The sequence below is a fragment of the Pyrgilauda ruficollis genome, unplaced genomic scaffold, assembly GCF_017590135.1.
Source record: "Pyrgilauda ruficollis isolate IOZ18807 unplaced genomic scaffold, ASM1759013v1 scaffold169, whole genome shotgun sequence".
Classification (NCBI taxonomy): Eukaryota; Metazoa; Chordata; class Aves; order Passeriformes; family Passeridae; genus Pyrgilauda; species Pyrgilauda ruficollis.
The window spans coordinates 74737-99973 of NW_024515764.1; the positions used below are offsets into that span (position 1 = coordinate 74737).

Genomic DNA, 25237 nt, shown 5'->3' on the forward strand with positions numbered 1-25237 from the left:
CTGCGCGGCCCCGCTCCGCGCCCGCTGCGCCCGCACACCGCCCCTGCCGGCCTGGCGGCAGCACGGCCCGCGGGGGAGGCTGCGGATGGAGGGTGGGGTGGGAAGGGGAAGGGGATGGGAGTGAGGAGGGGGGTGGGATGGGGATGATGAGGAGAGAGGATGGGATGGGAAAGGGGATGGGGATAGGGGTAGGGAAAAGGATGGGATGGGAAAATGAAAGGGAATGAGGAGAGGGGAGAGGATGGGATGAGAAAGGGGATGGGGATAGGGGTAGGGAAAAGGATGGGATGGGGAAAGGGGATGGGGAAAGGGGATGGGGATGAGGAGAGGATGGAATGGGAAAGGGGATAGAATGAGGAGGGGGGTGGGATGGGGATAGGGGAGAGGATGGGATGGGATGGGAAAGGAATGGAGATGCGGAAAAGGATGGGATGGGAAAGAGGATGGGGATAGGGGAGAGGAGGGGATGGGGAAAGGGATGGGGATGGGGGAGAGGGAAAATGATGGGATGGGAAAGGGGATGGGAACCAGGAGAGGGAAAATGATGGGATGAGGAAAGGGGATGGGGATGGGGGGAGGATGGGATGGGGAAAGGAAAGGGGATGGGAATAAGAATGGGGATGGGATGGGATGGGTAAGGGGATGAGGATAAGGAGAGGGAAAATGATGGGATGGGGAAAGGAAAGAGGATAGGATGGGAAGGGGGATGGGGATGAGGAAAGGGGAGAGGATGGGATGGGAATGGGGATGGGGATAGGGATAGGGAGGGAAATCATAAGATAAAAGAAAGGTGTGAGAATAAGAATGGGGATGAGGAAAGGGAAAAGGATGAGAATAAGACTAGGGATGAGGAGAAGGAAGAGAATGGGATGAGGGAAGGAGAATCAGGAAAAAACTCTTTAGTGCCACACAGGTGATGTATTTGGAAAGAATTCACCTTTATTTCTCTAAAATCCCCAAAAACGACAACCAGAAAATGAAGATTTCAGAGCAGCATCCTTAGGTCTCAAAGAATGTCCTGCTTATTTTAAAAACCCCTTTTTCAGTTAAACCCCAAAAATATGAGTTGAGCTTTCTGTCCTAGCAGGCTCTGCAAGCACCCCAGAGTGCTCCTGGCATGGAAAGTGCTCCCTGAATCCATCAGAACCACTGTGCAGGAATGGGAAAATTCCCTTTGGTGGGATCACAACTCCGGCATGAGCAATATTTTCTGAGATCCTGAGCTTTATGGAGTTTTTGCAGCATGAAACTCAGGCAAAACATTAACATTTGGTCCCCTCAGTTGGTATTTAATGACCTCCTGGGTTCTCAGGTGCCCACCCAGAGCCTGGACCTGCTGGGAGCTCTGTTCTTGCTCCCTGAGCTTCGCTTTCACTTCTGACAGCTGGAAATAATAATTGTCAGATGATTACCCCCGAGCAGACGTGAGCAGGCTGGCTCTGTGACTCACAAAAAGCTGCCCAGAAAGCACAGAAGAGAGGAGATCACTTTCATGCTGCAGTCAAACCAGCAGCTAATCCAATTAAAGAGGACAGAGGAATGCAGGATGCGCCCCTGGCCCATCAGGGCTAATACCTCGAGTCTTGCAGAGCTCAGGCCTTAACACTTCAGCAAAAAAGAAATAGGAGGCACCAAATCTCTTGCTGATAGTGCTGTGCCCTCTGTGATAGAGGGAATAGTCTTGCAGGGAGCAGAGAATGTCCTGAGGGATAAAAGCTGCTCACCCTTTTCTTCATTTACAGAGCAGTTACCACACAGGGAATAAGCAAACCCTTCTAAAAAAGCCATTCTTTAAAACCTTTTTGGAATTACAGCAATGCTGTTGCTTGTCTTGGGGAATTCTGAGAGCTCATCACACTCTGGGTGCTCAGGCAGAGCTTCTGACCTAAACCACTGCCCCAAGATGTTTTTGGTTTAGGGATTCTAAATTTTTACTGCAGAATCTCTAAAACAATTCTTGAACCTCAGGTAGAACACATGACCTTAATATTCCCTGGGAAAAGAACTGAACCCCTCTGTTCTTTGCAAACAATTTGGCAGTATTTCACAAAATAAGTGTGTGAAAAGATGGGACAAAAGGGAAACCAAAGCTCTGAGCACCCACCCAGAGGTGTCCTGGGTGGTTTTCATATCAAGGATTTATTTGTAAAAGAACAAAATTTCACCTTGAGGATTGTTGGCAAGATCGGCATTGACACAGAAGATGAACTAAAGATGGAAATGATTCGAGAGCAGAATGAGGAGCAGAGAGAATTTCAACTTCTGGATCTGGTCTGGAAGATCTTCAAGGTTTTTTTTCCCATTTATTCTCCCTCTGTGTGCAGTGGACCTTGGGCAGTCACTGGCAAGGAAATGGAGACATTAAACACTAGAGGGAAGCAAAAGACTTTGCAGTAACCTCTGCAAACTCCCCGGGGCTTAAATGTAATAAACATTTATTTGTGTTTTAGGTCCTTTTACATCTAAACCTTTTAGAAAAGATTTAAGTTGAAATATATATAAAAAGTTTCAGATATAAAAATAAAAGTAGTTACAGAGGTAAACAAGGAGTTTAGAGTGCAGAACTGGAGGTTTGTGTGTCATAACATGATTAACGAAGAAAGCTTACACTGTAACTTGGGTCCATAAGATGAAATATTTAAGGATTGGGTCAAAAACATAAATATCTTTGTTGGCAGTGTTTTATTGGTTAATAAATCTTTAAAAGGACTTGTAACTAAGGGTCTTGTGACCTTCTGAACCCTGCTGTGAAGATGTGAGCTGAACTCACCCTTCCTGCTTATGTAGAAGATAAGAAAAATAAACTCATCATCAAATCCAACTCAGAGATCCTGTCTCTAATTCCTTCCAAAATCCCCCACAAGTGAATTATCCCAATATCCTGCCTTGATCCTTCAAATCCTTGTCCCTGCAGTGTCCAGGAGCTGTTTCCATCAGCGGCCCTGGGAGAACTCTGCTCTGCCAGCTCAGGGGCTGGGAGGCCTCCAGGAGCAGAATGTGCAGCAGGAACTGTGCAAGGTGTTAGTCCTGCAAGGAAAAGAGGAATTTGGGCTGGCAGGGAGATCTAAATTCCAGCAGGAAATGTTACCTTCCCTTCTGGACCTGCAAAGTGAAATTTAGAAGGGCTGCCAGCCTTCCTCTCTGCTGGATGGTTTGAGCTCCATCTCCAGCTGCAGGTTTGTTCCTTATACAACATTTCTGGAGAGCTGAAATTCCTCTGGGGGCCCCATGACCCTGTCAAGTAATGATGTCCCAGGTGGAAATTTTATTGGAATCACTGGAATAATTTACTGGATCCAATCTGCACTTTGTCAGGCACTTGGGGATGCTCTGAGATGAAACACCCCTGCTGTTATTGGGAAGAATTAGCTAATGCTGGCTGAGAGAACACCTCTAAAAGGGCAAGAAATAAAATCAACCTGAGCTAGAAAGTCCATTTTATTCTCTTTTATTTCTTAAATGTTGGGAGAGGATTATCCTGGGCCAGAATCCCATTCCATCCCATCCCATCCCCACCTGGCATCTCTGACCATTACCCAAATCCAGCGGTCAAAGCAAGCATGAGGAACTCACAGAGCCCTTCCCACCCCCTGTGGCACAGAATATATTAATTTTTCCCCCCCTTAAGCTATTCTGCAGCCCAGGAGTCAGATAAAATACTAAAATGCCTCTGGAGTTTATGAGTAACCCCACTCTGAGCTGTGCTGAGCAATTGGAGCTGGCAAGGAAAAAAATCTCCAACCTTTGACTCACTGACATGAAAGGGAGGAAGAGAAACTTTCATGACAATTCTTTGAGACTGTGCCACCCTGATGGAATAAGCAGCACAGCCTCCTGCACCTGCAGGAATGCAGCCTGCCTTTCAGGGCAGGGTAAAAATCCCTCTCTGCTTCAGGGGAAGGCAAAAAGGGGCTTGGGATCAAGGCCAGAGCTTCCTCTGCACTAATCCTGGGCACTTTTTGGGGTGGATGTTCAGTGAGGATAAAGGGAATTCATTACAAATCACAAAAGAACCTGTGGAGAGCAGTTTCTTTAATTTCTTGGCCCTTCCAATTTCTTAGAAGGGCCAAGAAATTAAAATATGAAGCTCTGCTTAGCTGCAGCTTAGGAAGGCCCACCTGCACCTCTGGTTCTTTTCTATTATTAATGTTTTTACTGCTTGAAGACATTGAAAATAAAGCCCCCCACTACAATTATTCTTTCACACAGCCCCCAGTAACAGACATATTAACATCTGTAAAAATGTCCATGGTTTATTTGTCACGAAAAGTGCATTGCTGTGACATCTCACCTTGTGAAGGTGTCACAGCCCCTCTGGAGGCCTCACCCACCAGGTTTTGGGCAGAGCTGAGCTCAGTTTTGAGGAGCCACGCCACCCCCTGAGCCCTGGCACAGCCAGCTGAGATCCCTGTGCCCCTGGGAGGAGGGACAGGGAGGCTGGGATGGGATTTGGATGCCTGAGAACCTCGGCATCAGTCAGACAAGACACCCAAATTGGCAAGAAAAGAGTCCTGGAGATGCTGCCCCAGCTCCATTCACACAAATCCCCCCCTCTGCCACCCCCTCCAGGCCACCAAACAGAGGGATGGCACTCCCTGGCCACCATCACCAAGTCCCTGTCACCACCCTCCTCATATTTAGAAATAAATATGGATTTATTTCTAGGGTGAGCATTTGCAGTCACCCACAACCCTGATATCAAAAAGCCCCCCCAGTGAGACAGACTGGGGGTAAATTATTGTCCAGACCCACCCTGCAGGAGAAAATGCCAGGAGAATTCCATCAGCAGGAAACACTTTTCCTTCCATCCCCCAAGAACTGATCACATTTACAGCTTTCCTGGAGTTTGGACTTGCTTGCATTACAACACTGAATCACTTCCTATTTTTTGGCAGCCCCACCTGAGAGTGTTCATAGGCAGAACCCCCCTCAGGAATCCACCCCAAATCCATGGGAATGGACTCATTCCCCTCCTGGATTTCCTTTCTGAGCCCCTGGTCCATGAAATTCCTGCTGTTCCTCCTCCTGGATGTCCTTTCTGAGCCCCTGGTCCATGAAATTCCTGCTGTTCCTCCCTTTCACCATCTCCCTGTGCTGGGTCCTACCTTTGGTGGGATGTGCTCTGTGTGGCCTGGATCCAGAAAAATTCCATCCCAGGTGACACCCAGGAGCTCAGCCCTGTGCACAACATTCCTGCTCCTGATCTACCTGAGACACATTTACTGCGACTGCATCCACCAAATCTGCTCTGGCTGTGCTGAAACACAGAAACAAACCAACAAAAACGGGGTGAGAAATGCAGAGTTCAGCTCTGAGCTGAGCCCTCAGCCTTTGGTGTGCTTCCCTTTCCCTGTAAAACGAGGATATTGATATTTCCCAACTGATAAAATGAGGTTTTGGGAGGGTTGTGCTTCACCTGGGAGGCGCCAAGTTCTGTGTGAAGTGATTTTTGCCAGCCTAGGACAGGGATCAGCTTTTTCCATTGTTCTCCTGATGGATCCACCACATGGAAAAATGCCTGGTGCAATGATGGCTCAGGAATAGTGATGCAGGTGGTTTTATTTAAAGCAATAACATCAAAGCAAAACCTCTGCTGATTCAGCTCATAAAAATCATTGATGCATAAAATCCAACAATAATTGTCAAGAAAGAAAAGGGGAAGGGAGGATTGGGAGAACAGAGGAAGAAAAGGCAACCCAACCCCATAAATGCACACAAGACAGTTTAACTCTTTCATGAAGCATTTGCACCCTTGTGTGGGGGGGAAAAAAAAAAAGTGGATGTGGAAAAAAATCTGTGGGAACTGGAGGGAGATGGAATTAAGAAAAGCCATCTCTTTTCCATGTTATCTCTCTTGGATGGAAGCTTCTGGTCCAGCCAGCAGCTTGAGAATGTCTTCATTTACAATATTCCTTCCTGAAATCTGAAAGCAAATGGAAACAGGGGGTCAGCACCTGGAGAGAGACTTCAAACCATTCAAAGAAGCACAAAAATATGGATTTATTTCTAGGGTGAGCATTTGCAGTCACCCACAACCCTGATATCAAAAAGCCCCCCCAGTGAGACAGACTGGGGGTAAATTATTGTCCAGACCCACCCTGCAGGAGAAAATGCCAGGAGAATTCCATCAGGGACAGCTCCTGGGCTCTCCATCCCCTGCTTGGTGTCATTTCAGCCCATTTTTTAAATCTTCATTCCCCTGGAATGAGTCATGGGATCTCAGAGCTGATCACAAGCCCTGCCTGACACAAGTGCTGTCCTACAAACACAGGCACAACCCTGGGGATGAATCCTGGATCAGCAAGAGGAGATCCAGCCCCCAGGGAGGGAGAGCTCTTTGCTTTTCTTGGATGAAGTAACTGCCCATTACCCAGAAATTAATTCCACTCCAAACACTCTCCTTCTGCACTGTGTTTTCTGCCCAAACACCACGCCAGGACATTTTTGGGCTGCATCTCCCTCCCTCTGAGGTCACAGCAGAGCAGGCACAGTTCCAGCCCTGCCAAGCTTTCTTTTTCCAATCAAGAAAAAGTCCAATTTGTGCCATGCCCAAAGCTTTTAAAAGCCTAATCACTGCTTGCATCTCGTGGCTCCGTGATGAAAGGATGGGAAGGCAGCTGGCTTCTCATTCCTGCTTCTGCCATGAGGTTTCTCATTCCTCTTTGGCTCTGGCTTGGTCACTCACTGATGGACTGTTCCCACCAGAAGCTCCCTGCAGCCACCAATTAAGGGGAAGAAAGTCATGATTACCTTTGTCTAAATCAATGTTCTTTGCTGGGAAGCTCCTGGCTTGCTCAGCCTTCTCCTTCAGGATGTTGTTTTTGTAATCTGTGCAAGGGAGGAGCAGGATTCACACAGGAATTAGGATATGAAAAGAAAACAGGAGTTTGATGAGCAGGACAGAGGTGATCAGCCCTTCCTTGCTGTGCTCTAGGACTGGCATCTCTGATTTCTAGGAATTATTTGTGGAGTTACTCAGCAGGAAAACAGCTCTGACTTCATTTTAGCCTCTGGCATTAATCTGTTGTGCAAACTTCAGCTCCCTGCTCCTCACAGGCAGCACAGATCCTTCCAGCTCTGGATTATCTCCTCAAAGCTCACCTGGAGGTGACTGATGCAATTATCCAGAGATTTTGCTCTCCTGGGACACACAGAGAAGGATTTTTGCAACCCAGCCTCTGCAATCCAATGGTTTTTTGTTTTTTGGGGGGTTTTTTTGTCTTTTTTTTTTTTTTTTAAATTCTTGGGACCTAAGGTTTGTCAGCTTTTTCTTTTAAAGGTTGTACCTTTACTGGAGATGCAAATAAAAAACCAAAGGGACAATTATCTCCTGGTTTATCCAGCAAGTTGCAGAACTTGGCATCATGAAAAGGCTTCAGGAACCTCAGGGTGGTGCAGACAAGAGCAGCAGTTTTTTGGAATGGATTCACTCCAAATCCCAGCAAGAACCAAGCCCTGATCAATTATTGACACAATAAACTCAAGGCTGCACCTTCAAACCCCAGCAAGGAGCAGCATCTACCTTCAGGAATGCTGGAAATTCCCCAAATCTGTCCTATAAATCCCAAAAAAAACCACTTTCACAGTGTGAGATGAGCTTCCTTCCCCTCTTCCCTTTCATTTTACCATGATTTCCAGGGGGATTTGTATTTTCTCTTTTCTATCTCAGATTTTCTTCCTCTCACTCTCTGTTCATCTGCCCTAATTGCTAGCACAGAAGGCCCAAATGCTCACTGAATTATTTGACATCCAGGGAGGAGAAAATCAGAAAGTTAAACCAAAGTGGCTTCAACAGAAGGTGGAGACAATGAACTCAACAAACTCAGGACTTCTCCTTACCCAATTTTGATCAAATAAAGTCCATACCCACTTCCAGAGGTTAAAAAATGGGTTAAGTCACTCCCAAATATCCAAGTGCCATTAGAAATTTCAGATTTACAAGGATTCTGAGCTGGTTTGGTGGCCAGGGATACCTACCCAGCCTGATGTCTTCACTTTTCTGTGGGGTCAGATCTGTTGTGTCCACTGTAAATTCTTTAAGATTCACATCCTTCCTGAAAAGGGAATAATGGTGGGAAATGGTATTGTCCCATCTTTTAATAACTGGCTCCTTTCACACTTTTTCCCATTAGCTTTTCTAATTCTTTATAGAATTTATTTAATTTTTAATTTTTTCCCCCACCCGTTTGTCCTGATCTTAGAACAATGGGCAGCCAATCCTGGAATTTCCTTCTCTTTTCCACTTTAATCCTATAAAATAAGGCCTGGAGGAGCCCAGCTCCATGATCCTGGCCCCATCTCACAGCAGATCTGTGCATTATTCCCTTCCCACCAGCTCCCAAGGACATCTCACAGAAACTCCATCCCTCAGTCAGCTCCCAAAGGGTAACAAGAAGAAGCTCAATTGCCAAATCAGCCCCACAAACCATTTTCTCCTTCCACTTCCTCCTCCTAACCAGATTTTCAGCTGGTTTAGGCTCTTAGCAGAGGAGGAAATTAAAATTATTTCATTTAAATGCATTCTAAACCTAATTAATAATATTAATTACATTACAATTGATTATACTTACTCTCCATATTTCTTCACGTTGTATTCATAACCTAACCAGGAGGAAAAAGCAGAATGAGCAGTCAGCCTGCACTTGATGACCCTGGAGGTCTTTTCCAACCCCAACAATTCCACAAAATCAAGGCCTGGACATTTTTACACCACACCAGCCCTGCAAATCCTGGACACCTGAGCTCCCCAGGGACAAATCCCACCTGTGAGGGGCTTTTCTTCTCCCTTCTACAGAGAAAATCTGGAGTGGGGTTCAGCCAAAGCCTGGAGGTGGTGACCTTGGAGGTCTTTTCCAACCCAAATAACTCCATGAAATCAAGGCCTGGACATTTTTACACCACACCAGCCCTGCAAATCCTGGACACCTGAGCTCCCCAGGGACAAATCCCACCTGTGAGGGGCTTTTCTTCTCCCTTCTACAGAGAAAATCTGGAGTGGGATTCAGCCAAAGCCTGGAGGTGGTGACCTTGGAGGTCTTTTCCAACCCAAATAACTCCATGAAATCAAGGCCTGGACATTTTTGTATCACACCAGCCCTGCAAATCCTGGACACCTGAGCTCCCCAGGGACAAATCCCACCTGTGAAGGGCTTTCCTTCTCCCTTCTATGGAGAAAATCAGGAGTGGGGTTCAGCCAAAGCCTGGAGGTGATGACCCTGGGGGTCTTTTCCAACCCCAACAACTCCACAAAATCAAGGTCTGGACATTTTTATACCACACCAGCCCAGCAAATCCAGGACACCTGAGCTCCCAAGGGATAAATTCTGCCTAAGAAAGGCTTTTCTTCTGCTTTCTAAGGAGGAAATCAGCAAATCTGGAGTGGGATTCAACCAAAGCCTGGAGGTGATGACCCTGGGGGTCTTTTCCAACCCCAGCAACTCCAAAAAATTCAACCAAAACCTGGAGGTGATGACCCTGGGGGTCTTTTCCAACCCCAACAACTCCACAAAATCAAGGTCTGGACATTTTTACACCACACCAGCCCTGCAAATCCTCCCCCTGGGCAGGTTCCTGGTTTTCCAGGAGGGGATCCCTGCCTGCAGCACTGCTCCTGGCAGGAATGATTGCAGGCCAGGTCAGGATTTCCCTGGACTCACCTCTCTGGCGGCGCCTGCGGGTGACGAGCACCACGATGATGAGGAGGACGAGGAAGAGCAGCAGAGTGGCCAGGATGTAGCCCAGCTGCTGGAAGAAGTGCATCCTGCTCTCAGGGATGATGACATTGATGACATTGTGGCCCCTGACCACGTTTGGATCTGAGGGAAGGAGAACAGGAGGCATCACTGGAAGTGGGATCAGAGGAGGGAACGCTCAGGGAGAAATTCTGAATGGCAAGAATTAATCAGTGCCTGATTTCTCATAATTCCCAGGGTTTAACAGGATCCCTTCTCTAGGATCAGTGATCCCTGGCCTTCAGAGTGTTCTTGCAGGGGGGAATTTCAGAGCAAAGCCAGTCCCAAACCTTCCAGAGGGTCCCAAAACCTTCCTCTGGGTCCCTTTCAACACAAACTCCACCCTGCTCTGGCTCCAGACAGCAGCCCCTCCTTGCCAAGGGTTATAATTTATGGAGTGGGAAGAGTTTTCAGAGCCAAAAAATGAGCTTCCTTTGAAATGAAATAAAATAAATAAAATAAATAAACCCCCCCAAAAGCAGAGGAAAGCCAAGATTCCAAGGGTGCAGCAGGATTTCTGTCCCACAGAACAGGGAAGGGGAGCTCAAAGCTTTTACGTGGAACTTTTTTCTTTTTTTTTTTTTTTTTGGTAGATCTCAAATAAATAGGTCAATGTTTTACACATGTAAAGAGGAAGTGACTTCTCTGCTTGCAACAGTCAGAGGAATGGATAAAGCCAGCCCAGGCATGGATGGAATCCCACAGGACTCTGCTGGGAGAGGGGTTTTTCCTTCAAAACAGAAAAAAACCCCTCCACCTTCACCCCTTACAGGGAATTTTCACAGAGCACCTGGCAAGATCAGGATAGAGCCCTCACCTCCCATTCCCCTGGGAGTTCCCCCTGCTAATTATCCAGAGGGAATAAGGGGAAAAGTGGGGAAATAAGATCTCAAAAATACCTCAAAAGCCACAGCACCCTTTAGCAGATGTGTCCTGACACTTCTGGCAGTGCTGGCACTGGGACTGCTTCCAGTTTTTTGGGCAGTTTGTTTCCAGCAGTTAAAAATACCAACCCAGCAAAAATCAAATTAAATCAGGCAAGAGTGGGTTGAAATAAACACTCTGAAACCAGAGCTGGTTGTTTGCTAATGCCAACAGCAGTCCTAGAAAATCAAAAAGCTTGAGCAACGTGCTCTGTTCTGGTGGCCCAGTGCTCCACTCCAGCAGCACTCTGCTTTTACTGGGATTTCCAGTTCTCCCTGGATACAGAGCTGGAAAAACTATGGGATTTCCACCCTGCCAAGCTGGAAAGTATCAATTCAAACCAAGAAAGCCACTTGCAAAGCTGCAAACATGTGACAGCTCTGCTGTGTCCCATCCCTGGCTCCTTGCTGCCATAATGAGATGGTGCCACAGCAAACAGAGCAATTTCTATTCCTGGCTTTTTGCTTTCCCCCAGAACTGGGTAAGGGCTGGGTTTAAACTTCAGGCAACACTGAGGAGGTCACAACACGGAGTGGAAACAGAGGTTTAATAGCTTTGGGCAATGGGATGTACCCCGTTTGATAACTGGGGAAACTGAGGCACAGCTCAGTCCCACTGTCAGTGCCCAGGGCAGGACCACGAGGTCACACAGACTCCTCCTCACCCTACACCAGAACTGAAGCTGGGGTGGTGAAGGTTTATTCTGTAACCAAGATCTGATCTCACATCCACCCTGCCCCAAATTCACTCCCAGGACATTTTAACCACTGAAAAAATAAATCCCAGTGGTGAAGGGGAAACCTTAAATTTAAGAAGTGCCTCAACATGATCTTCCCAAAGCATCAAAGACCAAACTGTTCTGCTGGAAAAGGTGGAGAGCTCCCCACAAGGTTTGCCAATATTTTAGCACTCATCATGAGGCACAACAGATTCCTCAGGCACCTGCTGCAGAGCAAACCCTGAGTAAAAATACTCTTTTAGTAAATATCCACCACATTTGCACTGCTGAGCCTGAGAGCAGCACTGAGCCCCTGCCTCTGCTCCAAACAGGATGAACTTTCCTTCTGGGAATGGAGCTTGGAGCAAGGCCAGGAGCTGAGGCTGCTGCCTGATCAAAGCTCCTGGGTTTGCTTTTGGTGTCTCCCCGTTGCTGTTGTGCTCCCCAGAAGAATTCCAGGCAGTTTTTTTGTGGAATGGGGCAATCAGCCTCCCCTGGCAGGGCTGGAGAAGGAAACCTCTGGATGTCTCCACTGCTCACACATTCCCATGGACTCAGCACATTTTTGGGAGTGCTGAGGGGTCCCAAAGCTGCTGGTTTGGACAGAGGAAGTGGCTCCTGCCAGGAAGGGAAATTCCTCCAGCACAGCCAGGTTAAATCACCCAGAGATTCCACCTCCCTTCTGAGCAGGTGGGAAATACTCAGGACAGTGTCCTCAATAAATTTGTAGGTGAACTACTCTGGAAACAAGATCTGGGTTCCTTCTGTGGATAAGGATCAAGGGCTGTGTGCAGGAACTCTGATATTTGGATGTCCTGGTCTCCAGCCACCTCTCTCAGCACTGCCTGGATTTTCTGGACACCAACCTTAGCCCCAGGGAAAAAGTTTAGGTCTCTATGACTTGAGAAAGCCAATTTCTTACAGGAGAATAAACCTATTTAAAAATGTATGAAGCAAATCAAAATTCTGTATTAAACAGCCAATAAATATTAAAACACAATGAATATTTTAAAGTGTTAATAAAGAACTATACCCAAAAGACTTTAAAAAAAAATTAAACTTGGGATTTTTGCTTTTCTTTTTCTGCCTGAACGAAGTGTGATGGTTTTGAGTTTGGACAGGCTGACAGATGATAGCTCAGTGCAGTGGAAAATATGAAAATTGGTTTATGGCACACACACACACACAAAAAAATAAAAAAAAAAAGCTGAAGGGTGGAGGAAAATTCCTGGTGGTTGATTCTGCATGGTCTGGCACCTTGCACAGCCTAAACATCCGTGCAAAGGGGAGAGAAACTCTGGTGGGAAGAGCTGTGACAGCAAAGGCAGGGCTGCATCACCCCCCTGCTCACACCTCCATAAAGGCACGGAGGAAAGAGAGCCAAAAAAAAGGGAGAGGGAGCTGCACAAAAACACAAACCAAACCCAGCTTGTTTGCCTGGGGCCTGCCAGCAGTGCAGAACTGCCCTGGGGCAGTAAGTAAAGGTGATAGGTCAGAAAAGCAAAATAAATCCTGGGCCAACGTTGGGTTAGAAAGCTCTATATTGCCTTGTCATGAAGAACCTGTGACTCTCTTGAGCTGTGGCTGACTGCTTGCCCTTGTAAATCTCAGGGCCTCTGATGTTTATCTGAGCAATAAATCATTCTTGGTATGATTCCAATCGTTCTTGGTATGGTCCCATTGTGTTGGAACCCTGGCTGTTGAGAAATTCAGACTTTCTGTACAGACAGACTCTGACCCCCTGGAGAACACTGCATTTGACCTGAGGCTGTGGAGAAGGCTTCCAAAATGGAATGATAGAATTGGGATTATGGGTGTGGAGTTGGTTAGAAGTGTGTAATGTCACAGGGTGGAAAACTGAGAGTTTGGGGTTTTAGAATATAGAAATAAACATGAAGCAAGATGGAGGTGCTAGGGCAGAGGCAGGTTGTTCTTCTTTACCTTCTTCTTCCTTCTTCTCCATGGTTTTGTGTAATTGGACAGAAAAGTCCACATTGTGGACTTCAAGTGATCAGTTATTGGGTTAAAAGTGAAAATAATTTAGGTGCAATTTCCTAATTGGATAGTTTAGCCTTAAAAGATTTTGTACCAAGAGATAGTTGGCTATTTTGTGCCTTCTTGGTGAAAAACTGCAGAACTCACTGCTGTGAGGCTGTAACATTGATAAGAAACAATAAACACCTGAGTCTGAACACAACCCATCGTCTCAAGTGCCTTCAATCCCAGCCTCGACAGAGGCAGAAAAAGCAAATTGAGAACCCAGAGCACTCCTTTAAATGAATGTGATGCCTGCAACGGTGCCCACTCTAGCAGGCACAGGGCCTGCAAGGCCTCCCTGGCGGTCAGCTGGATAGGAAACGCCCAGCCATGATGACAGCACCAAAGAAGCCTCTCTTCCACCTTCAGACCCTCGTTATCTCTCTGTAAGACCACAGGTCATATTCACCTCGACCCCTACCATTGGACAACTTCCAAAACTCCTAAATCTGATATAAACACCCTCAAAACTGCAGAACTCACTGCTGTGAGGCTGTAACATTGATAAGAAACAATAAACACCTGAGTCTGAACACAACCCATCGTCTCAAGTGCCTTCAATCCCAGCCTCGACAGAGGCAGAAAAAGCAAATTGAGAACCCAGAGCACTCCTTTAAATGAATGTGATGCCTGCAACAGTGCCCAGGGCAGGGCCTGCAAGGCCTCCCTGGTGGTCAGCTGGATAGGAAACGCCCAGCCATGATGACAGCACCAAAGAAGCCTCTCTTCCACCTTCAGACCCTCATTATCTCTCTGTAAGACCACAGGTCATATTCACCTCGACCCCTACCATTGGACAACTTCCAAAACTCCTAAATCTGATATAAACACCCTCCTCTGCCCAGCTCAGCAGAAGAGCTGCCAGTGAGACCCCTTGCAGAAGATACCAATAAAGACCTCTCTGAGGAACCTCAATAAAGGCATCTCTGAGGAACCTCAATAAAGACATATCTGTGGAACCTCAATAAAGACATCTCTGAGGAACGTCAATAAAGACATCTCTCTGGAACCTCAATAAAGACAAAGACATCTCCTCTCTCTCCCTGTGTCTGCCAAAGGCACTCAGCAAACAAAGAGCTGAAATCACTAAAGAGCTGAAATCACTAAAGAGCTGTCACAACCCAGGACATCCCTCTGGGTACCCTGGATGGCTCGAGCCCCTGGCAGGAAGCCAAAGACACTTGGGATTTCAATCTTAACCCATGGAGCAAATTACCAAGTTTGTATGAAGAATTAAAACTCACAAAAGTTTAAGTAGTATAACAGTAGTTGTCACAGGGTGAAAAGTAGAATTTTGGGATTTTTAGAAGGGGGGTTTGGAGTCCCAAGATGGAGGAATTTGAGCGTTCCCTGTCCTTCTTCTTTCCCCTTCCTAACCTCCATGTTCTGGGTGATGCTGGCACTTTTGGATTGGTTTAGAGTAGAAGTAGACAATCTATTGGTATTGGAAAATAATGGTTAATAAAGTACACAGTACTTTAAATAAATAAAAAATAAATAAAACAGTAGTTTTTAGTATAAAGAGATAGCAACACCTCAGGGCAGGGCAGTGTGCCCTTGACAGATCTGCTGAACAGACCTCTGTGGGTCTGGAAAAGAATGTTTTAGATAAAAAAAAATAAACAACCTTGAGAACCAGAGCCGAAGAATTCTGACTCTTTCTTTGACCATCGGGCTGGGAAAAAAGAACTCTCGGGGTGTATTGACTACAGGAAATCTGAGAAAGAGCTGAAATCCCCCAGGAGCTGAAATCACTCAAGGGAGCTGAAATCACTCAAGACAGATGAAATCACCAAAGAGCTGAAATCACCAAAGAGAGCTGAAATCACTAAAGAGAGCTGAAATCACAAAAGAGAGCTGAAATCACCAAAGAGAGCTGAAATCATCCAAGACAGCTGAAATCACCAAAGAGAGCTGAAATCACTAAAGAGAGCTGAAATCACTAGAGAGCTGAAATCACCCAAGACAGCTGAAATCACTCAAGAGAGCTGAAATCTCTCATGAGAGCTGAAATCACCAAAGAGCTGAAATCACTCAAGAGAGCTGACATCACTCAAGAGAGCCAAAATCACCCAAGAGCTGAGCTTGCTAAGACTGCCTGCAGCCCTGAAGCCTGCCTGAGGGGCCCAGACAGGTTGTGCTTAACTGAACTTCTCTGTCTGGGACACCCAAAAACCCCAGAGCCGCACCACAGTCCATCTCTACAAGGCCACTCACCCGCAGCAGGGACCACGGCGTGCGTGGTGATGTTCACCACCTTCCTCTCCCTCTCTGGCTCCGTGACGGCCACGTGGTAGATCCTGCGCTCGTGCAGCCCGCAGTAGTGGTGGTGCAGGTGGCACGAGTAGGTGCCCTCGTCGGCGCTCTCCAGGCGGGAGATGCGCAGCGAGAAGTCTCCGAGGGCGAAGGCGCCGCGGGTGACGTTCATCTTCTGCCGCAGGAACTGGGGCCCGTAGGAGCGGCGCTCGCCGGACGCGTACAGATCCACCAGGCGGTCGGCACGGTCCTGGGGCACCCCCGGGGGCTGCCGGTCCCAGTGCACCACCTGCTGCTCCTCCTCGCTGTGCCGCTCCGTCCAGATGTGCTGGCGGTTGACGCACGGCAGCGTCACCGTGCTGCCCTCCGGGGCCACCAGCACCGGCTTCTCGCCGTCCCAGTACTCGCTGGCCTCCTCGCCTGGTGGGGAACACAACTTTGGAATGGGTTTGCTCCATTAGTTTTGTCCCACCCGTTCCTGGTTTTCCAACATGATTGATTTAAGTTTCCGTCCTGTGATGCTTTGTGTAGGCTGAGCTGGAACAGAGGCTGGGCAGAATTAAAGAATTTTATCAGCTCAGCATCAGCAGTGCACATCAAGGGCTGGGCATTAGGACAAAGAAGCAGCTTGGGATTAGGAGGAGAAATCTGGGAGATGGGGAGAGGAAAACACAGGTTTCCTTTCCTTGGCCAAAACCAGCAAAATTTTAGGCCAATTTGCTGTCACACGCCGCGATCTCATGGGCACGGTCAATGTGAAATTCCCACTCCACATCAAGTGTCAAGGACAGCCAGAGACACCTGAGATTGCTCCCACACCCTGGAACCCTGAATTCCAAGTTTCAAGGACACCCAGAGACACCTGAGACTGCTCTCTCTCTAATACTCCACGAGATTGGAATCCTATAACATTCCCTCCCAAAATCTTAAAAGTGCCACGTGGCACAGCCTGAACATGCATGAACATGAACAAGCCTGGCTTTTTCACATTTATTTCAGCAGTTATTAAAAAAACCCCACCTTTATCCTCTAACATCCTTGGCCATTTCATGAAGCAAGGCCACTTTCTCCTCCTTCTAACTCAGAGTTAATCTCCTGCTTCAGAGTGCAGGAAGCAAATTCCCTCCACAGGCTAAGAATGGAACGAGGACCTTCATCCCAATCCTCTGAGCAGGAAATGCTTTCCTACCCACAAAGGCCCTAATTACTGGAGGAGCTGAAGCAGCACTGCTCTGTGTTTGGCTCTTGAAAAGGAATAACAGAAGCAGCCAGAGCACAGAGGAGCTGACTGGGGCTCTCAGGATGTTTTTATTGCACTGTGAGAGCAGCAGAGGAGATGCACTTCAACCCCAGCAGCTCCACTGGTGTTATGCAGAGGTTTAAATGGATTTTTAATGGGTGCCTGTGTGGATGGGTGGGACTCCCTGCAGCTGCCAACAGCTGGAGTTTAGAGCTGGGCTTAAGGTGTGGTGGGTTTTTAAGTACAGGCTGCCCAGGGCAAGCTCAGCAGCCAGAGCACAGGCAGGTCCTTGTGGCTGAGCTGAGCTGAGGGTGTGGATTGTCACCAGGGAGGGATTGTCACCAGGGGGGGACTGTCACCAGGGGTGTGCTGCTGCTGCAGCAGGGGCAGTTTGGTAACGACCAAGAGCAAACACTGAGCTGAGGTTCTGGCCAAGGAAGATGAGAGGTTTGTAAACAAACCCTCTGAAAGTCAGGGAAGCAGGCAGCAAACAGCACAGAGAGCACCAGGCTCTGCTGGTGCTTCCCAAGCCTCCTGTGGCAGCTGCAGAACCTGGGGCTGTCCCCACACCCACCTCTCTTGGCGATGACCAGCTGGATTTTCACCGTTTCGTACAAGTGGCAGTAGTGATGGTGAAGATTACAGGAATATGTGCCTGCATCACTCTCTGCAACACCTGTAGAGCAGGGAAGAGAGAGGAATACAGTGATTTGTACTGAGACAATATTATTTGTGGCATTTGCATTTTCCCAAATCCTTGTCTGGATATAAACAACTTCATTCTAAGCCATCCTTATCACCAGGGTGGGTTAAGCAGAGACAAATCCTCTCACCCAATATAAAGATTTGGTCACCTAATGAAATAATTGTTCAGTTGATTTGCTCTTGTGTGCAGAAATTTGTGTATTTCTTGTGAGTAGAAATGTGTGTATTTCTGTTAACAGGTGGAAAGAGGAAGCTGGTTTAGGTTTAGCTGAGAGCAGGGAACAATGGCCATGGAGTGTTTACAGTTCAGGAACTGAATCACAACAAAAGGGCCACAAAAAGCCCAGGTGGCTTTCAAGTTGTTGCAAATTCTCATTCAAAACAGGTCGGTTTCAAAGGTAAATAAAACACTCAGTGCTTCAGAGACCCTCACAGAATCACTGAGGCTGGAAAAGAGCTCCAAGATTGAGTCCAGCCTCAATCCCCACCTTGTCCCCAGCCCAGAGCACTGAGTGCCATGTCCAGTCCTTCCTTGGTCACCTCCAGGGGTGAGGACTCCACCACCTCCCTGAGCAGCAATTCCCACTTTTAACAACCCTTTCCAGGGGAAAAAATCCTCCTTTATCCAGCCTGAATCTCCCCTAGGGCAGCTGGAAGCTTCACTTTGAAGCAAAACCAGAGAGCTGCCCAGGAGCAGTGCATGAGTTTGGGGAAAATTCCTCAACTTCTTCCTGCCTTGAGTCTCCAGCTGGAAGCTCCACTTCCCTAGGTGCCCAAGGAGAAAAAATTAATTAATGCAACAGTCCAGGTATGCAGGTATTTGGTGAGAGGGAATGCTGAGAGGGTTTTGATCTGCTGAACGTGCTGAGCTGGGCAGGTTTTCTGGGATAGACTTGGAGGTGCACAAGTAACCACGGTGGGCACTGAGTGCCAGCAGTGCACTCAGATTGCTCCCAGACCCTGGAATCCTGAATTCCAAGTGTCAAGGATAGCCAGGCACACCTAAAATTGCTCCCAGAGCAGGGATGGGGTCTCCCCCATCTCCCTGGGCAGTTCCAAACCCTAAAATTCCTCCTGAGAATTAGACTTATTAACCTAGCATTCACAGAATGACCAGGTTGGATGAGACCTTAGAGATCATCAAGTCCAACCCATACCCTAACACCTCAACTAAACCACAAATCCATTTATCAAAAACCATGCTGTGCACCACCCATTTCCACCAAAACCCAGGAGGAAAAAACCCTCCACACCTTTGATCACCAGCGAGAAATTCCCATCTGCAAAGGCATTCTCGGGCATGAGGATCCTGCCCTGGTTGTAGGAGCTGTAGACACGTTGGTCCCCAGCTGAGTACATGTCACAGAGCCTCTCCATCCTGCTGTCCCCATAGTAGGAGCTGAGCAGGTCCCAGTGCACCACGCGCTGCCGGTCGTTCAGGCGGTCCTGGGTCCACACCATGCGGTGGCTCTTGCAGGGCAGCACGGCCTGGGAGCCCAGAACTGCACTGATGTTCAGCACAGACACCACCACGCTGGCTGGGTTGGAGGCATCAGCTGGGACTGGAAAAAACAGGAGCAAACAGCAAAATAATGAGCTGTAGGGTTATGGAGTTAATGGTGTGGGAAGGAGATGGAGTGGGAGTCAGGCTTTTGATTCTGGTTTCAAGAGCAACACAGGGCATTGTCATGGAGAATCCTGAGCTGGAAGGGACCCAGGAATCACTGATCCAACCTTATCCCTGCACAGGCACCCCAACAACCCCACCCTGTGCATCCCTGAGAGGGATCCAAACCCTCCTGGAGCTCTTGGGGCTGGGACCATTCCCTGGGGAGCCTGGTCAGTGCTCCACGCAGGGGGAAGGGTCTTTTCCTAATAAATAAAACTTTAACACACAGATTTCATTCGTGTCTGTAATCAGCACTGCACACTTGAGCTGTCCCACCCACCCTTCCTAATCCTGAGCCCCAGTTTAATCCAGGCTTAGAGACACCAGTGCATGGGATGCACAATCCATGGAAGTCAGCAATGAAAGCCCCTGTGCATGCCATGGACTCAGGGCCCTCTCACTCTTCTCAAGATCACAAAATCTGGCAGATTTACAGAGATGCCACTCACCTGAATATGAGCACACAGAACCTGTCAAAGCAGAAAATAAAGAGTGTTACTGACAACAAAAGGATAAAAAAGCTACAAATACACTCCAAGTCAGCAGCCACCTCTGGTGTTGCTCCATCTATTCCCCTTCCCTGTTAATGCTGATGTTTATATCTGGATGTTTGTATCCATTTCCCACTCCAGCCACACTCTTTGTCTGCACAGTTAATTTTGGGATGCTCTGGGTGCAGCAGCTCTCTCCAGCTCACATGACTCAGATCCACACAGGAGGAACTTTGCCAGAGATGAACCAATTCCTTTGATTCTGCATTTCTCTGGTCCAGTCCCTCCTGCTCCTTGTGTGGGAGGGGTCTGGAAGGTCTCCTGGCATCAGGCTTTTGATTCCCAACACAGATTCCCAACACAACACCACCATTCATCTCTCCACCCAGCCAAACCCATCAAAATCACAGGAGGTTTTGTCCTGCTAATGTCAGAGGCACAAAGTCCTCCAGACAAAGACACTATTTCAAAATTTTTTTAGCCCTGGAATTTATGAATTTCAAATTCAACTCCAGATTGGGGGTATTTTAGCACACCCCAAGTGCTGAGAATTAACTTGGTTTCCTCCTCTTTTTCTATCACAAAGCACTGGGCAGCAGAGAACAAAAAATGAGCAGCACTGTCTGTTGAACTGCCAGCTCAAAGGCACTTCAAATAGGAGGTATTTTTCCTTACATTTAAAATCTCAGCATCACAAAGAGAAAAATCACATCTTGGACAAGGTCTGTGCTCTCTGTATATAAGAAACAGACATCATAATTCCATCATTTGATTGTCTCTGCACAATGTGTCAGCTGCAGCCCTTGTCTCTGCAAACCAGGACTTAGATTAGGCTTAGAAAAACAAAAGAATGATTTAAAAATCTCTTCCACAGCACCAAATCAGCCAGGAAAAATCGGTGTCACTTGTGACAGGCCACCAGCTGAGGTGTCACTGTGACCTTGTGGCTGAAGGGGTGTGATTCGCCCTGGGGCCAGGGGACAATGTCGTGACATGAGCAGCGATTTGGGAGCTGGGGAATGGTGTCTGAGGCTGCTTCCAAGCCCTGCACGAAGAACAAATTGATTTGGTGGGACAGAAACATCCTCTGCTGGCTCGGGCAGAGGAATGAAGGCATTTACTGCTCTCCTTTCCTCTGGCGAGCTAATGGGAAAAACACGGAGCAGCATCGAATTTACCAAACAGATTTAGGAATGCAGCACTGCAAATCCAAGGAGTGACAAAAGCTCTGAGCTCACACCAGCACCTGCCTCTGCACCTTTTTGGAGCACTGCACCTTCCACCTGCCAGGGCACGGACCACCCTTCCCTTCCCTTCCCTTCCCTTCCCTTCCCTTCCCAGGTGACAGCTCCAGCCCTGGGCTCAGCTGGGAGCAGGGATTTTGGTGAGTCAAGTGTAAAACCAAAGAGTCTTCATGCACCTGGTGACAGCTCTGACCTCTGTCCCCACAGCCTCCAGGACCTGGAGCTTCTAAACCTCAGCTGCCCTCAGAGCTGTCAACACAGATCTCAACTGTGGCTTTCATTTTAGAATTTCAAGTTCCATGGGGTGGAGAATCACTTTGTCTTCTCTGGGTGATGTAACCACAAAAAAAAAAAACAACCAACAAAAGACAATTCTGCGCTGTCCCCTGACACATTCTGTGCTGAGTCAGCAGGATCCCAGAGATATTCTGTGGTCCCACAGTAGAGGAAGAGGAAAGCAGCCTGGAAAACGATTTCTTAATCCCTTGTAAAAGGCAGAGCCAGCTCTTACTTCTTGAATCCCATCCATTTTTCATGTGAAGAACTATTAAGCCACAAAAAAAACCCCAAAAACAAACAAACAAAAAAAGCTGTGGGCAAACTAGAAGCAAAAGGCTGGGGCTGTGAAAGATGTGTGACATGCTCAGAGCTCTCCAGGCAGTGTCCTTGGAGGGGACAGGGACAGAAAATTGTCCCCTGAGCCCGGCCTGAACAATCCTGGGCTGAACTCCCTGCCGGGACTCAGGAGCTGCTGCTCAGCTCAGTGCTGAGGGAACCTCTGAGCTCCTGTTTCATACTGGGGGATGAAAAACAACCAGAGCAGAAAAGGACATGTTCTTGCCCAAATCTGTGTGTGCCAGATTCCTCATTTCTGCCACAAATCCCTCTGTTTGTAAGAGGTTTAATGGGCTCTGTGTGGTCATTACACAATTATGGGAAAAGCAGCAGGCAGTGCCACCAGGCTGTCCCCAAACCCTCTGGGGAGTGGCAGTGGCTCCATCCTGGCTCTTCAGGGGGCTGAGAGGTCCTGATGGCTTTGGTGCAGCAGCATCGAGGTGACAGTGACATAAATGAGCCCAGGGTTTTTAAACCCACTGAGCAGCAAGCAGGAGAAACATCTGGGCTCATCTGGAAGAGGGATATGGTGAGCAAAACAGCTGAGCCTAAACTGCTCCCAGCCCAGCCTGCAAGACTCAGCTTTTCAGTAAAACTGAATTTCCCTTCAAAGCCAGGCTTTGAGCTGGGATTTTCCTCTAAATCTCTGTGTTTGTTTATTTTTTAAAGGCTTCCTGGGACAGCTTTCCCAGCAGCAGACTCTCCCACTTCCCAAAAGGATTCCAGAGCCCTTAAACAGCCATGCAGCCCCACCAATTCCTGCACTCCCTGCAGGTAGGAACATGCAGAGGGCAGGAATGTGCTGTCTCTGCAGAAAGGAAGATCTGGTGGTTGTACAAGGAGCCAATCCCCAGCTGGGGCACAGACAGGATCCCTTTGAGATCTGCCCCAGCTTTTCTGGGATTTTAGCAGAGCTTTAAAGCCTCCCCTGCCTTGTGAGCTTGGCCTTGGCTGCGGGCCCACGGAATGGTTTTGTAGAGCCATTCCAAACACGGAGCTGTTCCTCCCTGAGACATTAACACTTCAGGGAGTGGTTCTTGTGCAGGAGGGGTCACAGATTTCTCCCCCTCCCCATCCTCCCTATTGATTATAACCTGATTTGGGTGGGCTCAAACATCAGAGTGCATCCAGGTCAATCCAAAATGCACCTGGAGCTCTGTCAGAGATCATCCCTGCTCAGGTGGGACCTGTGGCTCTGCAGCAGCCCAACCTGCTATTCCTGCCCTGGGTGCTCTGCCAAACCTCACTGGAGTCACTGGACTGGTTGGTGCTTCTGGAGCACACAGCTGTGGCCTCTCCTCCTCCTCCTCCTCTTTAACCCGCCCCACACCCCAGATTTCTGAGCCACTTTGACACTTCTGTCCCTATGACTGATCCCATCACTTGCCAATTCCTCGGCTGTGCCTTGGGGCATTGCAGAAGTGCCGTGGTGACATGGAAAGTGGATTAATCAGGGACCAAAGGGAGAGCTCCTCACCTTATTCCACCTCAGTGCTGGGGAGCTGAGGGGCTCAGGTGTCAGCCACAGCCTTTTAAAAAGGCTGGGAAGAGCAGGGGGTCACCAGTCCCCAAAAAACTTCTCACTTCCTACTCCTTTCTTGCACCTTGCTACCCAAAAGTGAATTCTGGGTCTGTCTTTATGCTGAAAAGAGAAAAGAAACCCAAAACCCACACATCCTTCTTTCCCTCCATCTGAATCCTCTCTCACACACACACCCCCAAACTCTTTCTGCTTCTTCAAAAGTAAAAAAATAACCTTAAATCCTAAAAATCTGACTCTGAAAGCTTTGCTGTACTCACAGCCAAGCTTATTGGTTTTGATTTTGCTGATAAGAAAAAATAATGCACAAACATGCTGAACAGGGCTCCAACAACCTCAAACATTTTTCCATTCTCTCCCCAAAAAGCAGAGAGGAAAGCTACGACTCCCTCCCCTCCCCAGATGAAAACAGAGCAAATGTAGGAATCTGAACAAAGTCTTATAAAGATAACACTTCAAAATCTTGCAGCCAAGCCCCAGCCCCGTTGTGCAGCTGAAATAAAAATAAATAACACCACACCAGCAGATCAGAGCTTACTTTGCTGAAGCAAAATCTGCCACAGGAGGAGTTTTAAAAGTTGCTCCATTTCTTCGGCTCCTCGGAGTTTTCGCCTCTCTTGAAAAACAAGCTGAAAACTTTTTTTTTTTTTTTCCCTTTAACTTTCTTTTCTGTAACTGGAAAACACTATGACCTCATCAATTTACATCCCCAGAGCTGAGGACAGCAGCTCAGATTCTGCAGGATTACTCCACCTCTTTCCCTTCCCTTCCCTGACACTTTCTGCAGATCCCTCTCCTCCTTCCCCTCCCTCTGGCACCTTCTGAGCCCTCCCTCACTCTGACATCAAACTTGGTCCCACACAGCTCCGGGCTGACAAAACAAATCTTTCTCCCTCCCCCTAGGGATGGAACCAATTTTCCTCGTGCTTTACTTGATCCAGCTGTTCCTGCCTTTGTCTGACACTCCTCCAGACTGCATTTATTCTGCTGCCTTCAATGGAGTTTTGATCTCCTCATATGGTTTTACTTCCAGCTCCAGTCTCCAAAGACAACCTAGAAAACAATATTTACCCTGTCCTGTGATTTGTAAGCAAGGGCTGGGTATTTACAGGAAAATTATAATGGGTATAAAGTCAGGAAATAGAGTATAAAATAGGAAATAAAGTAGCTGCTGCTAGGATATTAAAAGTAAAATTATATCTTATAGGAAAATTAAAATATGGTCAATTTTTCTGTTCTCTCACATTCTGTTGTGAGGTTATTGTAGTTTATGGTTAACACCATTAAGTGGATTGGATTTCTTGGATTTTACAATTCAATCAAATGAATCATCAAGTGAAGAAAAGGAATTAAAACTGACTGTCCTTAAATGTCTGTGGGACTCCATAAGAGAACTTAAAAACACAAGTCAGGAGCCTTCCCATGGGATCCATGAGCATAAACTTAATTGTCACACTTGAATTTTTCCTTCTGACATTTTTCTGTCTCTCTACTCTACCAGAAAATCCCAGAGGCGGAAGAGTTTCAGGAAAGAGGAGAGTATTATTATTATAATTATAACAACCCCCTAAATAAACATTTAAATAATTACACACTGCAACAAGGGAAACTTTGGGAGCATCCAGATCAGAACTTCAGCCAGTCCAGGATCCTGTCTCCAGCATCAGACAGAACCAGACACTTCCAAACAAATTCCAAGAAACTGAAGCTATTATTATTATTAGATAATATGGCCATGAAAAAAAAAAAATTAAAAAAAAAAAAAAAAGCCTGCTGTTAACTCCACACTGTCCAAGACAGATCCAGAGAAGTGGTTTGTTTCTAGGGAAAAATCCTAAAATAATCTACAGATAAGAACAAAAATTTCCCAGGAAAGTCCAACTCTGACATTTCTGTGAAGTGAGGAGGTTTGGGGGTGTTGGGAACAGCCCCTCCCTCCACATTCCCACCCTCACCTCCTGCACCTGAACAAATCCAGCCCAACTCCAACCCTGATCCCATCAGCTTCTCTTTGCCAGCCTCAGCAATTCCCAAAACAATCCCAAACCACTGCAGGCAGCAAAACCT

At 47.4% G+C, this 25237-nt stretch overlaps 1 protein-coding gene across 1 annotated transcript; it reads right to left on the bottom strand.

Moving 5' to 3' along the window:
• Nucleotides 1-5534: 5534 nt before the first annotated feature.
• Nucleotides 5535-23936, bottom strand: MXRA8 (matrix remodeling associated 8). The gene is made up of 10 exons (XM_041463642.1): nt 23709-23936; nt 19730-19750; nt 18865-19173; nt 17481-17582; nt 15628-16086; nt 9657-9815; nt 8571-8601; nt 7978-8054; nt 6751-6828; nt 5535-5923 (listed from the first exon to the last, which is right to left on the bottom strand). The coding sequence occupies exons 1-10, from the start codon at nt 23755-23757 to the stop codon at nt 5898-5900; spliced, it is 1311 nt and encodes a 436-aa protein (XP_041319576.1). The 5' UTR covers nt 23758-23936; the 3' UTR covers nt 5535-5897.
• Nucleotides 23937-25237: the final 1301 nt, after the last annotated feature.